General features: G+C 34.1%; 2 protein-coding genes across 51 annotated transcripts in view; one reads left to right on the forward strand and one right to left on the reverse strand.

The window, feature by feature from the left end:
- The window catches only part of LOC127505693 (protein adenylyltransferase SelO-like), a 557,335-nt gene that overhangs the window by 519,648 nt on the left and 20,001 nt on the right, over positions 1-17,686 (forward strand). For 2 of the 23 annotated variants that reach the window (XM_051881412.1, XM_051881422.1), the window contains exon 12: positions 16,674-17,060. The exons of 3 other annotated variants lie outside the window; for them this stretch is intronic. In XM_051881412.1, coding sequence (XP_051737372.1) covers positions 16,674-16,772 — 99 coding nt within the window. In that variant the 3' untranslated portion in view covers positions 16,773-17,060. Of the gene's footprint in view, positions 1-4,292; positions 4,561-4,631; positions 4,751-10,237; positions 10,317-11,789; positions 11,870-11,954; positions 12,090-12,938; positions 13,102-13,254; positions 13,808-14,345; positions 14,402-15,285; positions 15,354-16,400; positions 16,445-16,522; positions 16,590-16,673; positions 17,061-17,686 lie in introns of those variants that run through there. 18 more of the 23 variants (XM_051881411.1, XM_051881415.1, XM_051881402.1 and 15 more) reach the window with 18 other exon arrangements.
- The window catches only part of LOC127505684 (NACHT, LRR and PYD domains-containing protein 12-like), a 113,689-nt gene that overhangs the window by 84,186 nt on the left and 11,817 nt on the right, over positions 1-17,686 (reverse strand). For 21 of the 28 annotated variants that reach the window (XR_007927769.1, XR_007927768.1, XR_007927778.1 and 18 more), the window contains exon 5: positions 90-1,880. Coding sequence is in view for 5 of the 28 variants with exons in the window: in XM_051881376.1 (XP_051737336.1) it covers positions 90-1,880 (1,791 nt within the window). In the remaining 23 variants the exon portion in view is untranslated. Of the gene's footprint in view, positions 1-89; positions 1,881-2,049; positions 2,143-2,434; positions 2,549-2,722; positions 2,780-2,869; positions 2,954-17,686 lie in introns of all 28 variants that reach the window. The other 7 variants (XR_007927772.1, XR_007927771.1, XR_007927764.1 and 4 more) reach the window with 4 other exon arrangements.

The following is a 17,686-nucleotide window of genomic DNA, read 5'->3' on the forward strand; positions in this document are numbered from 1 at the left end:
TACAATAAATGTTTGTTTGTTTTTAAGATTTATGAGCTTTTGATTTTCTTTTGTCTTACAGTGAAGTGATTGTTCTCACTGATACTTACTGAACTTTAATCACAGGCAGCAGCTTCTGAAGAACCTTCAGTTTTTCAGCTTTATTGTTTTCTCCAACAAATTTATTAATATCAAACTCATCCAGCTTCTTCTCTGATGTCAACAACACAAAAACTACAGCTGACCACTGAGATGAAGAGAGTCTGGCTTTACTTATTGTTCCAGATTTCAGATACTGTTGTATTTCCTCCACTAGTGAATGATCACCCAGTTCATTCAGACAGTGGAACAGATTGATGGATTTCTCTGGAGAGTCAATGGTCCTGATCTTCTCCTTGATGTACTCAACTGTTTTCTCATTTCTGTCAGATTGGCTTCTTCTCAGTGTCATTAGTCCCTGTAGGAGAATCTGATGAGACTCGACTGACAGACCCAGAAGGAACCGTAGAAAAAGGTCCAGATGTCCATTTTTACTTTGTAGAGCCTCATTCACAGCTCTCTGATGGAGCTCAGAAAATGAAACATGTTTAAACATGAGTTGAAACCGGTCCTTAATTATAGACAACAAATCTGATTTGGTGACTGGATCAAATAGATTTCTGTTGTTGTTTGTGAAGCAGAGGTGCACATATAAAGCCGCTAGATGTTCCTGAACACTCAGATGAACAAAGCAGAAGACTTTCCCCTGATACAAGCCTGACTCCTCTCTGAAGATCTGAGTGCACAATCCAGAGTACACTGATGCTTCTGTCACATCAATGCCACACTCTCTCAGGTCTTCCTCATAGAAGATCACATTGCCTTTCACAAGCTGCTGAAAAGCCACTTTCCCCAGTTTGAGGATCATGTCTTCATCTGTCAGGTTCTTCTTATAGTCTTTCTCATGTTTAATGTCGGTCTGAAGGATCAGGAAGTGTGTGTACATTTGAGTGAGAGTCTTGGGAATCTCTCCAATCTCTGCTTCACTCAACATCTTCTCTAGAACAGTGGCAGAGATCCAGCAGAACACTGGGATGTGGCACATGATGTAGAGGCTCCTTGATGACTTCAGGTGTGAGATGATTTTATTGGCCAGACTCTGATCACTGATTCTCTTCCTGAAGTATTCCTCCTTCTGTGGCTCATTGAAGCCTCGTACCTCTGTCACTCGATGGACACACTCAGAGGGGATGAGTTCAGCTGCTGCTGGTCTGGAGGTGATCCAGATGAGAGCAGAGGGAAGCAGATTCCCCGCAATGAGGTTCATCAGCAGCACGTCCACTGATTTCTTTTTGTTTGCATCTCGTAGAGTCTCATTCCTTTGAAAATGTAAGTTAAAACGACACTCATCCAGACCATCAAAGATAAACAACACTTTATATTTGTCACTGGATATTTCCATTTTTTTTGTTTCAGGGAAAAAGTCATGAAGAAGATCTGAAAGACTGAGTGTTTTGTCCTTCATCAGATTGAGCTCTCTGAAAGGAAGTGGAAATATGAGCTGGACGTCCTGATTCACTTTCCCTTCAGCCCAGTCTAGGATGAACTTCTGCACAGAGACTGTTTTTCCAATGCCAGCGACTCCCTTTGTCAGCACAGTTCTGATGGGTTTGTTTTGTCCAGGTAAAGGTCTGAAGATGTCATTGCATTTGATCGGTGTGTCCTCTGTTGCTGCTCTCCTGGATTGTGTCTCAATCTGTCTCACCTCATGCTCATTACTGATCTCTCCACTGTCACCCTCTGTGATGTAGAGCTCTGTGTAGATCTCATTCAGGAGTGTTGGGTTTCCCTGCTTTGCTGTTCCTTCATACAGATGCTCAAACTTCTTCATCAGATTTGATCTAAACTTGAGGACTTCATGGCTGTAAAATTAAAATACCATGGTTTCGAGAGTTAAATATAGAGATAGATAGATATATAGAGTAAAATGTCTTATTTGTTCTCTGTATCATGACCAAGAATATATCATAAGGTTTATGAAATGTGTATTATCTCAACAAAATAATCTCACAATTTATTTGACACATATACCTGCTTTCATCAAAGTCCTGTAGTTGATTCATAGACTGGTCGTTCTTCTTACAGACGGGTTTTGTTACGGCTGATCTTTGTGGCAGGATTGACCTTAAACATCATGAAGAGAATCAAGAATCAGACACTCTGATATTGGTGCTGGTACCAAACAAAAAAACTGTAGTCCTTTTAAGCTGGGTGTTTAAAATAATATAGGCTAAACGTCTCTTTCAATGAAATGCTGTATCTGAATCCAAGCCATGAATTTGAACTAGGCACACTCATAGATGTGTCTCTCTTGCATCAGGTGAAGACAACAATGTCTAGTATGAATATCATAAATAAAAAATACAAAAACACCATAATATTAAAATGCCAATCATGTCTTTTAGAAATGTTATACCTGAGATCAGTCTGTGTATCCTCATTCTTAAAATTGAATGGAAGAGGCATAGACCTGTCACTCCTCATAGACACACAGCTGGGCTCTGGCTCTGATCTCTCCTGCTGAACTGAACTATAACAGAACAGATTTAATCATTTTTGATGATAATCATCATAATGTAAGATCTTCAGAGGTTTTTAATGAAAAGCACTTGAGGAGGGTTTAGACACTGTTTTCAAGAAATTTGAAATAAAAGAAATCTCTTTTATTATATAAAAGGTTATTTAATGTGTTTATTCAAAGTACCTGAATCCTGGAGAAAAATCTTCATCTCTGGATGTTTGAGTGTCATCCATAATGAAGCTGAACAGTTGAAACAGTCATTGTTAAACATTAAACATTGTTAAACATTTTTATTAATGGTTTCAGAGAAAATATTAATGTGTAATTCACCTGTAAAGGGAGATGTGAACAATCACCTTCATCAAAATCTACACAGCCACCCGATTCACAAACTCCTCCATCTCTTCCATCACGCTTCACATAAATTCCTGTCTAAGGTTTTATAAAAGTTGTAATAATAATTTAAAGTTTAAGGAATCGACAGTCTGTTTAAAATGGCGAAACATCAGCTTTCTTTTACTTTCACTTTTATCTGTGATCACGCGAGAGCGGCACGTGATTAAACTGCTTGAGTTCAATCAGTTTAGTGTGCTGATAAACTCCAAACAAACATGTTTATATGACACGGATAATGCATTTAGGAGCCATAACAGATTATTCGTTCTTGTTTTAGCCGGTAGAGGGCGGTGTGCTCTGTGTAGTGAAAGCGGGTGATCGAGACAGGTCACCTGTCTGTTTATGTCACGTTCATCAGCATATTATTCCACATCTCACCTAAACAGAATCTATCTAGTCCTGCTTCCCTTGTTATTAAATTTGTTACTCAGAACCACTCATTCCTCCTCCTCTTCACATCCACTAATTAACTATAACTTTAGCTGACATCACAAGATTGACCATGAGGTTCCTCACCTTTCCTTACTTGTTTAGTTCCAGTCTTCTCCAAAAACTAGACCTACACATTTTTGGGGGGTACAGCTTCAAATAGGACCTACATGTTCCCCCAAACTCTGATAGCAGTATAAAGAATTATCTCTAAGTCTAAAACTATTGCCGGTCCATGTATGTAACAAGTCTATTATTTAATTTATTTAAAAATGAATAAATGTAGGCTAAATGCAAATTATCATAAATAGTTAAATATGGTAATAAAATAAATAAATATTAACAAAAACAATTTAAACATTATTATACATCGTTTCATGTTAATGATAATAATAATAGCAACAATTATTATTATATTTTAATAAATATAAATAGCTGCATATAATTATAAAAGTGAATTAAATCGTTTTTATAGCTTTGGGGTTGCTGAATTTAAAAGTGTCCAGACGCCAATGCACAAAAGGGGTTTGGGGGTTTAAAACATGTTTGCATTTTTTTTTTTTTTTTTTTTTTTTTTACAAAAAAATCACATATTCATTAGGCTGCATTCATTTCAATCTTCATTTCGGAGTATTATTAATGATCACATGGTACCTGTTACTTTTTACAGCGCCAATCACAGTCGTCTGTGATTATTGGTCTAGATACTTATTTAATCATTATAGTGAGAAAGTTCCGAGAGTTTCCATTTGTACGACAGCTTCTGAATCCATATAATTAATAGATTTAATCGGTTATAGTTTAAAGCGCGCATACATTTCCAAAAAGATAAAAAGTCCCGAATATAGCATAAATGGAGCATTCTGGTTTTTGAGCCGATGAGCGCCCTCTGGTGGAACACAAGGATTGTTTGCGTAACAGGAAACAGTTCTGATGTATTTTTCTACTTCCGTGATGTAATGAAGAACAGGATACAAATAGTAAAAAAGATGATGTCTGTGAGCTTGATGTAATGACAAAACATGATTTCACATTATTTTTATTTTTCTCGGCCGTCGCCAGCGCTACATTTAGCGACGAACAAGAATTCTGTGAGAGTGAAAGTTGTAATGAAAGAGATTTTGATAAGAGTCACTTTTATAGCAATGTAAAATACTGTGGAGAAATACCACTGACATTATCACATAAACTTATAGGTAAGATTCAGATGTCAATATGCTATTTTACACGTTGACTGTGATTTAATCATGTTCTGTGTGTTTTACAGACGCTCTCCCTCTTGATGAGGTTGAAGGTCATTTTATTCGTACTGAGAAGGGATGTGTGTTTTCAGAGTCTCAGCCCACCCCTCTGAAAGAGCCCCTGACACTGGCTGCTGTGTCACAGGTGAATAAACCCATCCAATCATCATCATTTACAGAAAACCTGAGCTTCACTGCAGTAAAACCTGGGGATATTGTTGCAGTAACTGTGTTTATGTAATTTAAAAATACAATGGAGCAGGAGTAAAACCTAAACTACCACCAGTCAAAAGTGTGATCACATCCACCCATTCTTTATCATTTTTCTTGTCCACATTTTAAAATACCAGTAAAGTCATCATCATCATCATCATCATCATCATCATTCTGAACTTATTCAGGCCATTGTGCTCATACTTAGGTCAAACTGAATGTAATGTTTCAGACACTTATTTACATGTTCATTGAACAAGATTCACTTTCACAGGTTATTAATTTTTGAAACTTATTAATAGATGGTTCACAGGTTTCCACTTTACATTAAGGTTCACTTTCACAGGTTATTAATGTTTATAACTCATTAATAAATGGTTCACAGGTTTCTACTTTACATTAAGGTTCACTTTCACAGGTTATTAATGTTTATAACTTATTAATAAATGGTTCACATGTGGTTCACTTTACATTAAGGTTCACTTTCACAGGTTATTAATGTTTATAACTCATTAATAAATGGTTCACAGGTTTCCACTTTACATTAAGGTTCACTTTCACAGGTTATTAATGTTCATAACTCATTAATAAATGGTTCACAGGTTTCCACTTTACATTAAGGTTCACTTTCACAGGTTATTAATGTTTATAACTCATTCATAAATGGTTCACAGGTTTCCACTTTACATTAAGGTTCACTTTCACAGGTTATTAATGTTTATAACTCATTCATAAATGGTTCACAGGTTTCCACTTTACATTAAGGTTCACTTTCACAGGTTATTAATGTTTATAACTCGTTAATAAATGGTTCACAGGTTTCCACTTTACATTAAGTTTCACTTTCACAGGTTATTAAAGTTTATAACTCGTTAATAAATGGTTCACAGGTTTTCACTTTACATTAAGGTTCACTTTCACAGGTTATTAATGTTTATAACTCATGAATAAATGTTTCACAAGTGTCCACCCTACATTAAGGTTTACAGGTAACTAATACTGGAATTAAATTTTTCATTATTAATATCTAATCAAGTTATGGTTATTATCTTTGGTTTTATTTTCAAAATAAAGTTGGAATTTCATCTTTAAAAAACAAGAAATCAGTTTTTATACACTGCTGTGGATAGGCATCATGACCTTTTTGGAGAGTATCATGGGTAAGACAGAAACTTCTGGTAAGCAACATAGTAAGAAAAGTGGCAGTCATGAGATATTAATAAGAAAAGCACAAATACAACACCCTTCAGTCTAATTATGATAGTCAATTTTTGCTGCATCATGAAATAAACCAGAAATCTGGTTTTGAGTTAAGTGTTAATAAATACATTTATTAAGCATTTATAACATGTGAGTTAAAAACGGCTCACTATTTGGCAGGTATTGCATTAAAGTTGCCCTTTTTATTCATGCAGTTATAACTGCATTATTAATGATTTATAATACATTTGTAAATGACTTATTACTCATTAACAAACACCTTTATAAACCCTTTACAAAGGGAACCTTAATGTAAAGTGTTACCCTATAGTTTTTTTAAAGTACTTTAATATGGACTGAAGTTGAAAGGTCCTCTGAAAGTATTTACTTTTTTTACTTTCTTGATTTTACTTGATTTACACATTTACTTGCTTAGCACTCAAGTATATTCCTTTAAAGTTTTTTTTTTTTTTTCTGTAATAAGCACTTAATTTTAGGGTGTCCGAGTTAGTGTAATTATACATGTAAGTAAAAATAATTAACATGTACTTACTATAGGTTTAGGGTAGGATTAGGGTTTAGTTTAGTTTTTTTTTTTATTATTATTATTTAAAAAGTTATAATTATGGTGTTATTATGACCAATTTATAGTTATCACTCTAATAACTACATGTACCGTGTAACAAGGACACTGTAAAATAGTGTTGCCACACTCTTTTTAAAAGTATGCTGTTTTGTCCAATAAAATATATCATTAGCATGTAGCTAATAAAATAGTTAATATGTTTATTATTTGTATTATTAATAATTATTTCAATTATTATAAATAGTTGAATAAGTTAAAAAATAAATAACAAAAAAATAATAATATGAGTTGTTACATGTTAATCATTATTATTATATTTCAGTAAATATAAATATATCTAAATATAATCCATTTAGAAGATCCAAAACCATCTAGTGTCATAACAGCAGACCAGGTGAAAGCACAGGACATTATGAGCTGCCTGTGTTACGACCCGCTCCTTCCAAGCCGTAACATAAAAGAGGGATTAGACAACGAAATCAAAGTCAAGAAAAAATTTATTAAATTCAACAAATTATACAATCAATAATAATAAACAGAAAAATATGGCTATACCACAAGCAAAAAGATAACAACAAAGATATTAAAGCTACATGTATAAGATAAACACAAAAATGAGTCACTCCCGAGAAATGTCCTCCGAGAGTTTCCATCATCCAATAAGACACAACCATTTTTATATTCTTAATTAATTATCAATTAGGCCTAATGTGTTGGAATCAGAGGTGGGTAGTGACGAAGTACATTTACTTCGTTACATTTACTTGAGTATTTTTTTGGAAAATTTGTACTTTTTAGAGTAGATTTAAATGTGGGCACTTTTACTTTAACTTGAGTACATTTCTAATGAAAAATCTGTACTTTTACTTTGCTACGTTGGGCGACGTTCCTCTCGTATTTTAATGCAATACTGTACCTGAAAGAAATGCACGGGATGGATCCATTTAGGGCTTTTTTCTTTTTCGCTTCTCATCGCCAGACAGCAGTTGCATTTTCCCGGGCATAGTTGTCACAAGTTTTCAGTCAGCAGCAAACACGAGGTGGGGCGTGGCGCGCATGGGTGCGGGAATGAATGGCGTGTCGAGGAGGGAGGGCATCTGAACTCGACAAAGCCGACCTAATATAGTATTTTTTTTTTTTTTTTTTTCAGCAGCCTAAATATATTTGTTTGACATGGAAGCTGTGCGCAAACAGGAATATATGTTCATTTATTAAAAATAAAAAAAAATAAAATAAAAAAAAAGCAGAAAAAAAGGGCACTTTCTCTCGAGGAAGAAAAAGGGCAGGGGCTCAAGCCCCTTTTATGTCTATGTGTGCACGTGCCTGATTGTAAACAATAACAGTTATAACTTATAGTTAGTTATTTAATAGTTAGTGTTTATTATTTTTTTCAATTTTTATAGTTACATATGTTAATAAATAAATGCTGAAAGTAAAGTAATATGTTAATAAATTAACTGAATAATAATATTCAGTTTTATTATTGGTATTAATAATTATTTCAATTATTATAAATAGTTGAATACGCTAATAAATAAAATAATTTGAGTCGTTACATGTTTATTATTATTATTTCAATAAATATAGATACGTGTAAATATAATCCACTTAGAAGATCGAAAACTATCTTCTAAAATCATGGAGTGGACCTTCGAAGTCTAGTCTCATCATTGCAGACCAGGTGAAAGGCACAGGACATTATGAGCTACCTGGTCGTTCTATTTTATTTAACTAAATAAATTTAACAAAATATATGTCCAAATAAAAAAAAAAAAGACTAAAATAAATGGAGAATACACAGGAGGCCACTAAGAAGATCTAGCTGCATTAATGACAAGTGTTCACAAGGAGGCGCTATAAACTATGAATTAAACACAACACCAGAGTCTCCTATGACAGAACCAATGGAACTACTAGAATATAGAAATATGTGAGTCTTACTAGCTTTAGGCCTCTATAGTGGAGAGCAGATCATGGAGCTGCTAGTGTCACTGTGTCACATTCAGTGATCACAGGCTGATGTTTTCAGTGTTCTCACATATCAACAACACTGACAATCACCAAAAAGATCCTAACAATCACACAGCAATGAGCAAAAAACTAACAAAAAACAGTAAAATAATGAGATTTAAGGATACAATTTAATAGGTCATCATCATATAAAACAATAAAAAAATGAATTTTTGATGAAATCATCTGTCACTCTTTGCTGGTAACAGATTCATTTAAAATACTTCTGTCACTCTTCTGTGAACACACTCTTGTAAATATATAAACTCTCTAAACTCTGTCATTTTTTCCTAAATAATAAATTACTTATATACACTGTCTATACAGTTGAGCTCAAAAGTTTACATACCCCTTGCAGAATCTAGAAAAATGTGAATCATTTTAACAAAATAAGGAGGATCATAAAAATTGCATGTTATTTTTTATTTAGTACTGTCCTTAATAAACTATTTCACATAACAGTTGTTTACATAAAGTCCACAAGACAAAAAAAATGCTGAATTTATAAAAATGACCCCATTCAAAAGTTTACATACCCTTGATTCTTAATACTGTGTGTGGTTACCTGGATGATCCATGACTGTTTTTTTGTTGTGTGATGGTTGTTCATGAGTCCCTTGTTTGTTCTGAGCAGTTAAACTGAGCTCTGTTCTTCAGAAAAAATCTCCAGGTCCTGCAGATTCTTCAGTTTTCCAGCATCTTCTGCATATTTGAACCCTTTCCAGCAGTGACTGTATGATTTTGATATCCATCTTTTCACACTGAGGACAACTGAGGGACTCAAACACAAGTATTAAAAGAGGTTCAAACATTCACTGATGCTCCAGAAGGAAACACGACACATTAAGAGTCGGGGATGTAAACTTTTGAATTGGACGAACAGAATAAATTGTACTTTTTTTGTCTTCTGGGAAACATGTTAGTATTAAGAATCAAGGGTCAACCCAGTCTCCTGCTACTGCGTATCTATACTACGAGTTTGCATTTTCATTCGGCGTAGTATTTACACGCCAAAGTCACATTTGGCGTATATATGGTACGCAAAACCCTCCCGTTAAACTTCCATTGATAGAAAATGCGTATGTACTGCACACAGAAATGTATTATAGTCAACGTCATCATCATCGTCCCGCCCCTTCAATCGAACGAAGATTCACGATTTCATCTCGTGCAGGTGCCGAAGCAGCATATGCAGAAATATTGATTTAGAATACTTATTTAGAATATTTTTTTTTTTTTTTTTACAGAAACTTATTGTAGGCTATATAACTTACTCATCATCTCTAGCGGGGACGAATGTTGCTACTACATAATACAGTTTAATTCTAAACAATCCCCGACGGGGAAAGAAAAATGCTTGCAGAAGCATCATTAATTCAATGTGAATTAGTTATATGTCTGCTTTATTTAATCTGCTCTCTGCTTTTCTTTCTTTTTTTGCTTGTTTAATGTTACACGAATTTTTGTTTCTTTGTTTGTGATTGTATTTGTAATAGTAAAAGTATTAATAATAAATAAAAAAATAAATTAAAAAAGTGTATTGCCCTGATTTTTAGTCCTTCGCTGTTTCAGGAACCACCCACTCCCGCTTGGAAACCAATCAAATGTTTAAACTTTTTTTAGCGCCATCATCAATATCCCGCCCCCTCATCGTGCGACCTCGTGCATCATCATCAAAGTCGTCAATCATCAGAATACCCAAGTAAGTAATTAGCAAAAACATATATATATATATATATATATATATATATTAGCAAAAAAGTATCAGTTCTTGATAACTCAAATTATTGTAAATACAATAATTCAAACTTTATTTTCTTAAGTGAGCATGCACATGTCGGCCTACAGTTGTCAGGCGGTTAATATCAGTTTAAAATCATTTCTCATTAAATGTTTTAGGGATAAAATTTAGTGAGGGTCAACTGTGCGCATCATGTTTTTTGGTTACGTTATGATGAGATCACACTACTTTATGTCCATGCAGGCATTACGTGTAGATCACAGATGTGTGGATTAACAACCCTGCACAATCACATACTTTTTAGGGTGTTTATCTTGGCCATCCCTGAAATACTTTTCATGATAATGAAAATAAATTAGTCTGTATTATTCTTTAATAAGTATGTCGTTTTTGAGAGGTAGACTTTTAAGGTTTTTAAAAGAAGTTTCTTCTGCTAACCAAGGCTGCGTTTATTTAATTAAAAATACAGTAAAAAGAGTAATATTGTGAAATATTATTACAATTTAAAATAACGGTTTTCTATTTGAATATATTTTACAAAGTAATTTATACTTTGTGATCAAAGCTGAATTTTTTTAGCATCATTACTCCAGTCTTCAGTGTCACATGATCCTTCAGAAATCATTCTGATATGATGATTTGATGCTCAAGAAACATTTATTGTGTACTATTGGGCAAAATATTTGTATACAATATTTTTTTCTCAGGATTCTTTGATAATTAGAAAGTTCAAAAGAACAACATTTATTTGAAATATAATCTTTTGTAACATTCTAAATGTCTTTACTGTCACTTGATCGATTTAATGCATCCTTGCTGAATAAAAGTATTAATTTCTTTCATTTCTTTTCAAAAAATAAAAATTGTTACTGACCCCAAACTTTTGAACGGTAGTGTATAATTTTACAAAAGCTTTGTATTTCAGATAAATGCTGTTCTTTTGAACTTTCTATTCATCAAGGAATCCTGAAAAAAAAGTACACAACTGTTTTCAGCATTGATAATAATCATAAATGTTTCTTGAGCAGCAAATCAGCATATTAGAATGATTTCTGAAGGATCATGTGACTCTGAAGACTGGAGTAATGATGCTGAAAATTCAGCTTTGATCACAAGAATAAATTACTTTGTAAAATATATTCAAATAGAAAACAGATATTTTAAATTGCAATAATATTTCACAATATTACTGTTTTTACTGTATTTTTAATTATATAACAGCCTTGGTGAGCAGACGAAACTTCTTTTAAAAACAGTAAAAATCTTACCGTTTCCAAACTTTTGAATGATGGTGTGTGTGTGTGTGTGTATATATATATATATACTCTCAAAAACTATATACTTATCAAAGATTAATTTATCTTTAAGTTTTGTATGTGATGTCTGTCTGTTATGCTATGTCAAATTTACACATTTTGTTTTGTTTTTGTATAGTCCAAATGCCAGGTTCAACTTTACGCCAGTGTCCACATTGCCGGATCAAGATGAACTGCCGACACCGGTCCTGTGTTAAGGTGATTGTGCATAACTAACACTGTTTATTTATATGGCATTGCATTTGTTTTAATACTCAATGTAATTCTGTTTCTCTTTTTGTAGTGTGGAAAATTGCTTGATTTTAAATATAAGCAATCAGTGCGTTTGGCAAAATTTCGTGACCAGGCCCATCAGTGGGCTAAAACAACAGTTAAGTCACGGAATCAATCAAAAGTCTTTGACAATTTAGCCATCATGGTAAGCAAAGTTCAGCATCCTAATTTCATTACCTCACACTTTGTTCTAAACTAAAACATTTATGTAAGAGACTATATAATATAAAGTTGTTTTACATACAAGTACATTACATGCATATATAATACATTAATACATGTACATGAATAAATTGTAATTCCTGTTAACTGACAGTTCAAATAAAAAGTAATTCATATTATTTTCACTAATGGGCAGAACTCTTATAAATAAAAGAGCTAATAAGCAGTTGGTAAAGTCAAACATCAATGCAGCTGCCATTAGAAGCTCTGGTTCCCAGAGAAAGTAGAACTTCTGCACATGCACAATGACTCAATCAAAACAAAATCTACAGGTTTAAGTCTATTTGATCTTATGACACCGTTCATGTCTGATTCATTGCTAATTTTACAATATGTTTTGAGATTTCAGGAGTTCCCCATTCAAGTAAATAAGTAATAAAAAAAAAAGCTGCCTGGAGGCATTGCAAATATGGCCACCAAGTGAACTGACGTTCCTTAAAAGGAACTTTAGCAGAAGCCATGATTTGTTTTTGTTGTTGGTAGTTGTTGTTTTCTGAAATAAGACTTGCATGCATTTATGGATCACAAGTTCTGTTTTTGGATATTGTTGAAAGTTGACAGTCTGAATAGCCTTTCAAAATGTATGTATGGTAAAATATAGATAGTAAGCCTGGACATTTTTTAAAAAATCTGTTTTTGTGTTCAAGCAAGAAAAAACACATGTTAGCTTAGAGTGACATCTGGCTAAGCAGATTTCTTTAAACTTTTTTTTTTTTTTTTTCAGAATTATGAACCATTTTTGAAAGCTGTACTGTTTGACATTCTATTTTAGATGGAAAAACTTAAAGTGCTGGGATACGTTCCTCTTCTGCTACTGGGGAAGTGTTCAAAGGCCCATAGGTGGACAGCGGAGGTCCAGTGTCCCTTTGAGTTCCCACCTGAGGGACATAAGGTGATGGAAAAAATGCTCATACTCTTTGAGCATATTTTACAAGGTAAATCATATTTGCAAGCACTGATACTTAAATGTTTGTCTCATATTTTATGTGTACAGTAAGTTCTGTAGCTATACAAGTTTCTATGTTAAACTGGTTTTTTTTTTAAAAAAATTTATGTATTTTAATATGACTTTAATTGTACTTTTTAAGGTTTTGGTCCAGAAAAAGAACAAGAGGTCACAGAAGGTAATGAAGCAGAAAGGCAGGACTTGAAAGAGACTGTAGAAGATGAAGAGGACATTACACTGGAGAACAATGTAGAAGTGGAAAGACTGGAGGATGAAGAGCAGATCGAAGAACAACAGATAGAAAGTGGGGAGGAAGAACCAGAGAGGCCTGTTGAGGAACAGAGTTTCAAAAGTCCAGAAAAAGAACAAGAGGACACAGAGGGTGATAGGACAGAGAGTCAGGACATAAACGAGGCTGCAGAAGATGAAGAGAACATTTTATCAGAGAACAATGTAGATTTGAGGATGAAGGAAAGATTGGAGGATGAAGAGCAGATCGAAGAACAACAGACAGAAAGTGGGGGGGAAGAACCAGAGAGGCCTGTTAATGAAGAAGGGGAAATGAAAGTGACAAAAAAGACTAAACAGGCAAAGGAGATGAAGAAACAGGCAGAGAAACAAAAGATTAGTGCACTTAAGATGGATGAAATGGATGAAAGAAAAGAGATAGAGGGAGTCGTATTAAAACCAGATTGGTGAGTGGAAGAAGATGGGGTGAAACAAAGACTCTAGATATAGGAAAACATTACATTCCTATTATTCATTAATGGGAGAAAATGTTATGCACAACATGGCAAATTAATCCCACATTCTAAATAATAGAACCAATCGTTGATTAGAAAAAGTCACCACTTCATCCCAGCTGCCTTAGAAGCTCCGGTTGCTATCAGAATTGAGATACGCGTGTATGACTGCACATGCGCATTGGCTACTGCAGTCTGAAAAGTTTTTTAAAAATGCTTTATGAACATTTTATTGGTGATTTTCAAATTGGAAATTTAATCATAATCATTTGGAGAATTTGATTTTTCCCCATTCAGAGAGATAGGAGCTGCATTTGGATGCCCAAGAGGCATTTCAAAGATGATCGCAGTGTGAAATTACTTGTCTTAAAGGGACCTTTGGGTAAAGCCTATACAATGAGCAAGGAACAATGTGAACTCAGGCTCAATGAAAACTGTTCTTTGACATGTACTTGAACAAAGCTAAAACTTTTTTTTTTTTACTTTACAGCAAATCAGCTGTCAACATGGCAGCCAAAAGAAAGCGCCAAAAAAATACAGACACAGGTATGAAATGTTATACAATTCAGTTTTCAGTGGTCTTAAACTGAAAGGACCACAGCCTTGCACAGTTTAGCTACAACTAGTTCCAACTCACACCTGCTAGTAACGCTGAAGACCTGGGCTGTGTTCAGCCCCGACAAAACATTGCAAAACGTTTTTTAAATGGAAACGGTGGTACGTTGAACACCCTGTTCTGATGACACAAGAGATGCAACTATGGCAGCTGAGAAGGCCATTCTTTGTGTTCTTTTTGAAGAATTGATATGCTATATTGATATGCTATATTTTTACTATAAAACTCTTATGACAAACATGTCTTCTAATATCTTCAATTGTTGCGTATGCTGAGCTCCAGCGGACACATTTGTAAACGACTTTACTTGGACCCATTGTGTGAGCTGTCTCTTTAATACCGCATGGTTTATATACATGTTGCTGCTGATTGGGCATTTTGACACACCCACCAAACAAGAGAAAACGTATCTCAAACCTCGTTGCAGACCATTTCCAGGAAACATGTCTATTTTGTTTAATATGGTGTTCAACCCGGAAACCGTAGCAAAACGTTGTGCACCGGTTTAAGCTTGAACGTGCCCCTTGATTAGCTGGATCAGGTGTGTTTGATTAGGGTTGGAGCAAAACTGTTCAGAGCTGTGGCCCTCTAGGAACTGAGTTTCAGACCAGTGTTTTAGCTCTTTGCATAGCTAGTCTATTACACATTGTCATCCATTTGGAAAGTTCTCAAAATATTGATGTTTATATTTGTTGTTTCAGTGCTGTTTAGATTTTTAGATGTTTAAAAATTGTTCTGCTTTTTAACTTTTAGACATTCTCTGTTCTAGTTATTAAGTAATTAATACATTTCTAACCAAATTACATTTGTACAGAATGTCCATTCCATGCATCTCTGGATGTATTTCCAGTGGAATTTGTATCTAAGACACATCTCAGAAAGGTTGGTATTAATCTGTATCTACAATCTGTCAATGTTGTGTTCCATAATACCGTGACCTTTTCATGTACAGTAAATTAATTTAAATAATTTATTAAATGTATTAAATTAAGTAATTAATGTATGTTTTTGTTTAAACTATGAATGGATCAGTATCCCAAAATATTTAGCTCTGTTGTAATGTTAATAACTTCACATTGAATATATGCTAATGTTAAGGGTACTTTATTGCTAAAAAATAAACATATGGAATGGAATTCTTATTTGCTTTCTGACTATAGTATGAGTACAGGCAGTGTAGAATATTACACATCAGTACACAAACAATAAATAAGGTGAAGAACTGTGAATTCATATATTAATATAAAATGTTCTGTACAGTACTACAGTGTTGGCTTCTACAGTTTAATATGAATATAACTTATCTAACTATATAGCATGTACAGTTTAGATGTGTTTTTCCATTGCTTTTGAATATGTTAACAGCAGTTGTTGAAGTTGCTCTTCAGTCTGTTAGGCTTTGTTTGGGTCGCATTTATGGGTCAGTTTTGGTTAAGATGATAAGAATCCTAAATTATGAATTGGAATTCAAATTTCACATTGCATGCTTTGATGACAAAACCTACTTTAGTGTGTTTTTGCAGGTGTGGGTCATGCCATGTTGGAGCATTGGGTGTGGAGAAAGGTTGGGGCATGTTAAAAGTTGGAGAAAGGTCTTTATAATTGGTAGTGAAAGCTGTCTGTTAAGGTTAGGGATAGGGTTAAGGGATAGTTTCTGTTGTAGCATTCACCTTTCAGCACGCCACCTTTCGGTACACCCATTACTCCGACCTGCAGCTACCCCTGTCTCTGTTTTTGTGCTGGTGTGTTGCTGTACCACAGTAATACCACATGAGGATGGTGGGATGGTGGCTTTCAATGGTGCTTTGTTTAAAGTTTTTGAGTTACATTAAATGCTTTAAAAATGTAGTAAGTGATGTAATGATGTGTAAAGATGGAAATGTAATGATTTGTTTTGTAATTGGCTCTTTTTTCTTACTTAATTCACAGGGACGTAAAGAAGTGCTGGTGCATTGGTTGCCATGTCCATCCTGGTAAGTAAACCTACATGGCAACTTAATTCACCACTGTAATTTTCTCATTTATTAGTTGTTGTTTTGACTTTTTTCCAGTAGGAAGACATGGCCACCCACCTTTGTTTGTTTGTTTTTGAGCCACTGTTATAGTGGACAAATAAAGGTTTGTGTTTTCATTACGTCTATTTATATCTTTTTACCTTTTATAAAAAAATTTAAAATATATATATATTTCTGAAATATCCAGGGGCTGGAGCTTATTCAAGCTACCACAGGCCAAAGGTTGAAAGTCACCCTGACCAGTCTGTCACAGAGATTACATTTGATATATTTAACAGTGTTTTGATCTGCATTGACACCATTGTATGCGAACTGAACTGAGCTGGACAATGACATCACTGTTCACTTCAGTGCTGATATAGATAAATTAACTGAATTAATAACTATTGTTTCTTACATCGGAGTGAATCAATACTGAATTTACTTAAGATGGACAATGACACCATTTTCTTTAAGAGCTGCTGTGCAGCCAAAATTACATACCAGTTATAACTGTAAAGCTGCTTTGACACAATCTGCATTGTAAAAAGCGCTATATAAATAAAGGTGACTTGACTTGACTTGACACACACAATATAGTCTCTAGTTCCTGATTAACTATACCTACATGTTTTTGGAGTGTGGAGGACACTGGTGCACCCAGAGGAAACCCACAGCAACACTGGGAAAACTATCAATCAGGAATGGCTCATGGAAATATGAAGTCATTTGTAGTCTTACATAGTCGTTTTTGAGTATAAGCCCATTGTGTGTGTGTGTGTGTGTGTGTGTGTGTGTGTGTGTGTGTGTGTGTGTGTGTGTGTGTGTACAGTATCATATATACTTGTCTATTCAGTTAATATATGGATATGAACAACCATATTCTCACTAGACTATAGGCTAGATGTACAAGGTATATTATAGTGTCATATATTAGCAGATAGACACAGATTGCTCCAAATGGGACCAGTGAGTTGTAAATATTTAGTAAATACCATAGTAGGATTATTACAATTTTACCCTTGTATAGTCAAACAATGCTTTTAATAGTACAAAATATAGTACAATATTACAAATAGTGCTTACACATCCCTTCTGAGCAAAATAAATTGGGTTACAAAAAGTTACAGCTGCGAAAGAAATTGTGGGAGGAAAAATCTTTATATATATATATATATATATATACACACACACACACACACACACACATACATATATATA

Source organism: Ctenopharyngodon idella, chromosome 23 (genome assembly GCF_019924925.1).
Source record: "Ctenopharyngodon idella isolate HZGC_01 chromosome 23, HZGC01, whole genome shotgun sequence".
NCBI classification, from domain to species: domain Eukaryota; kingdom Metazoa; phylum Chordata; class Actinopteri; order Cypriniformes; family Xenocyprididae; genus Ctenopharyngodon; species Ctenopharyngodon idella.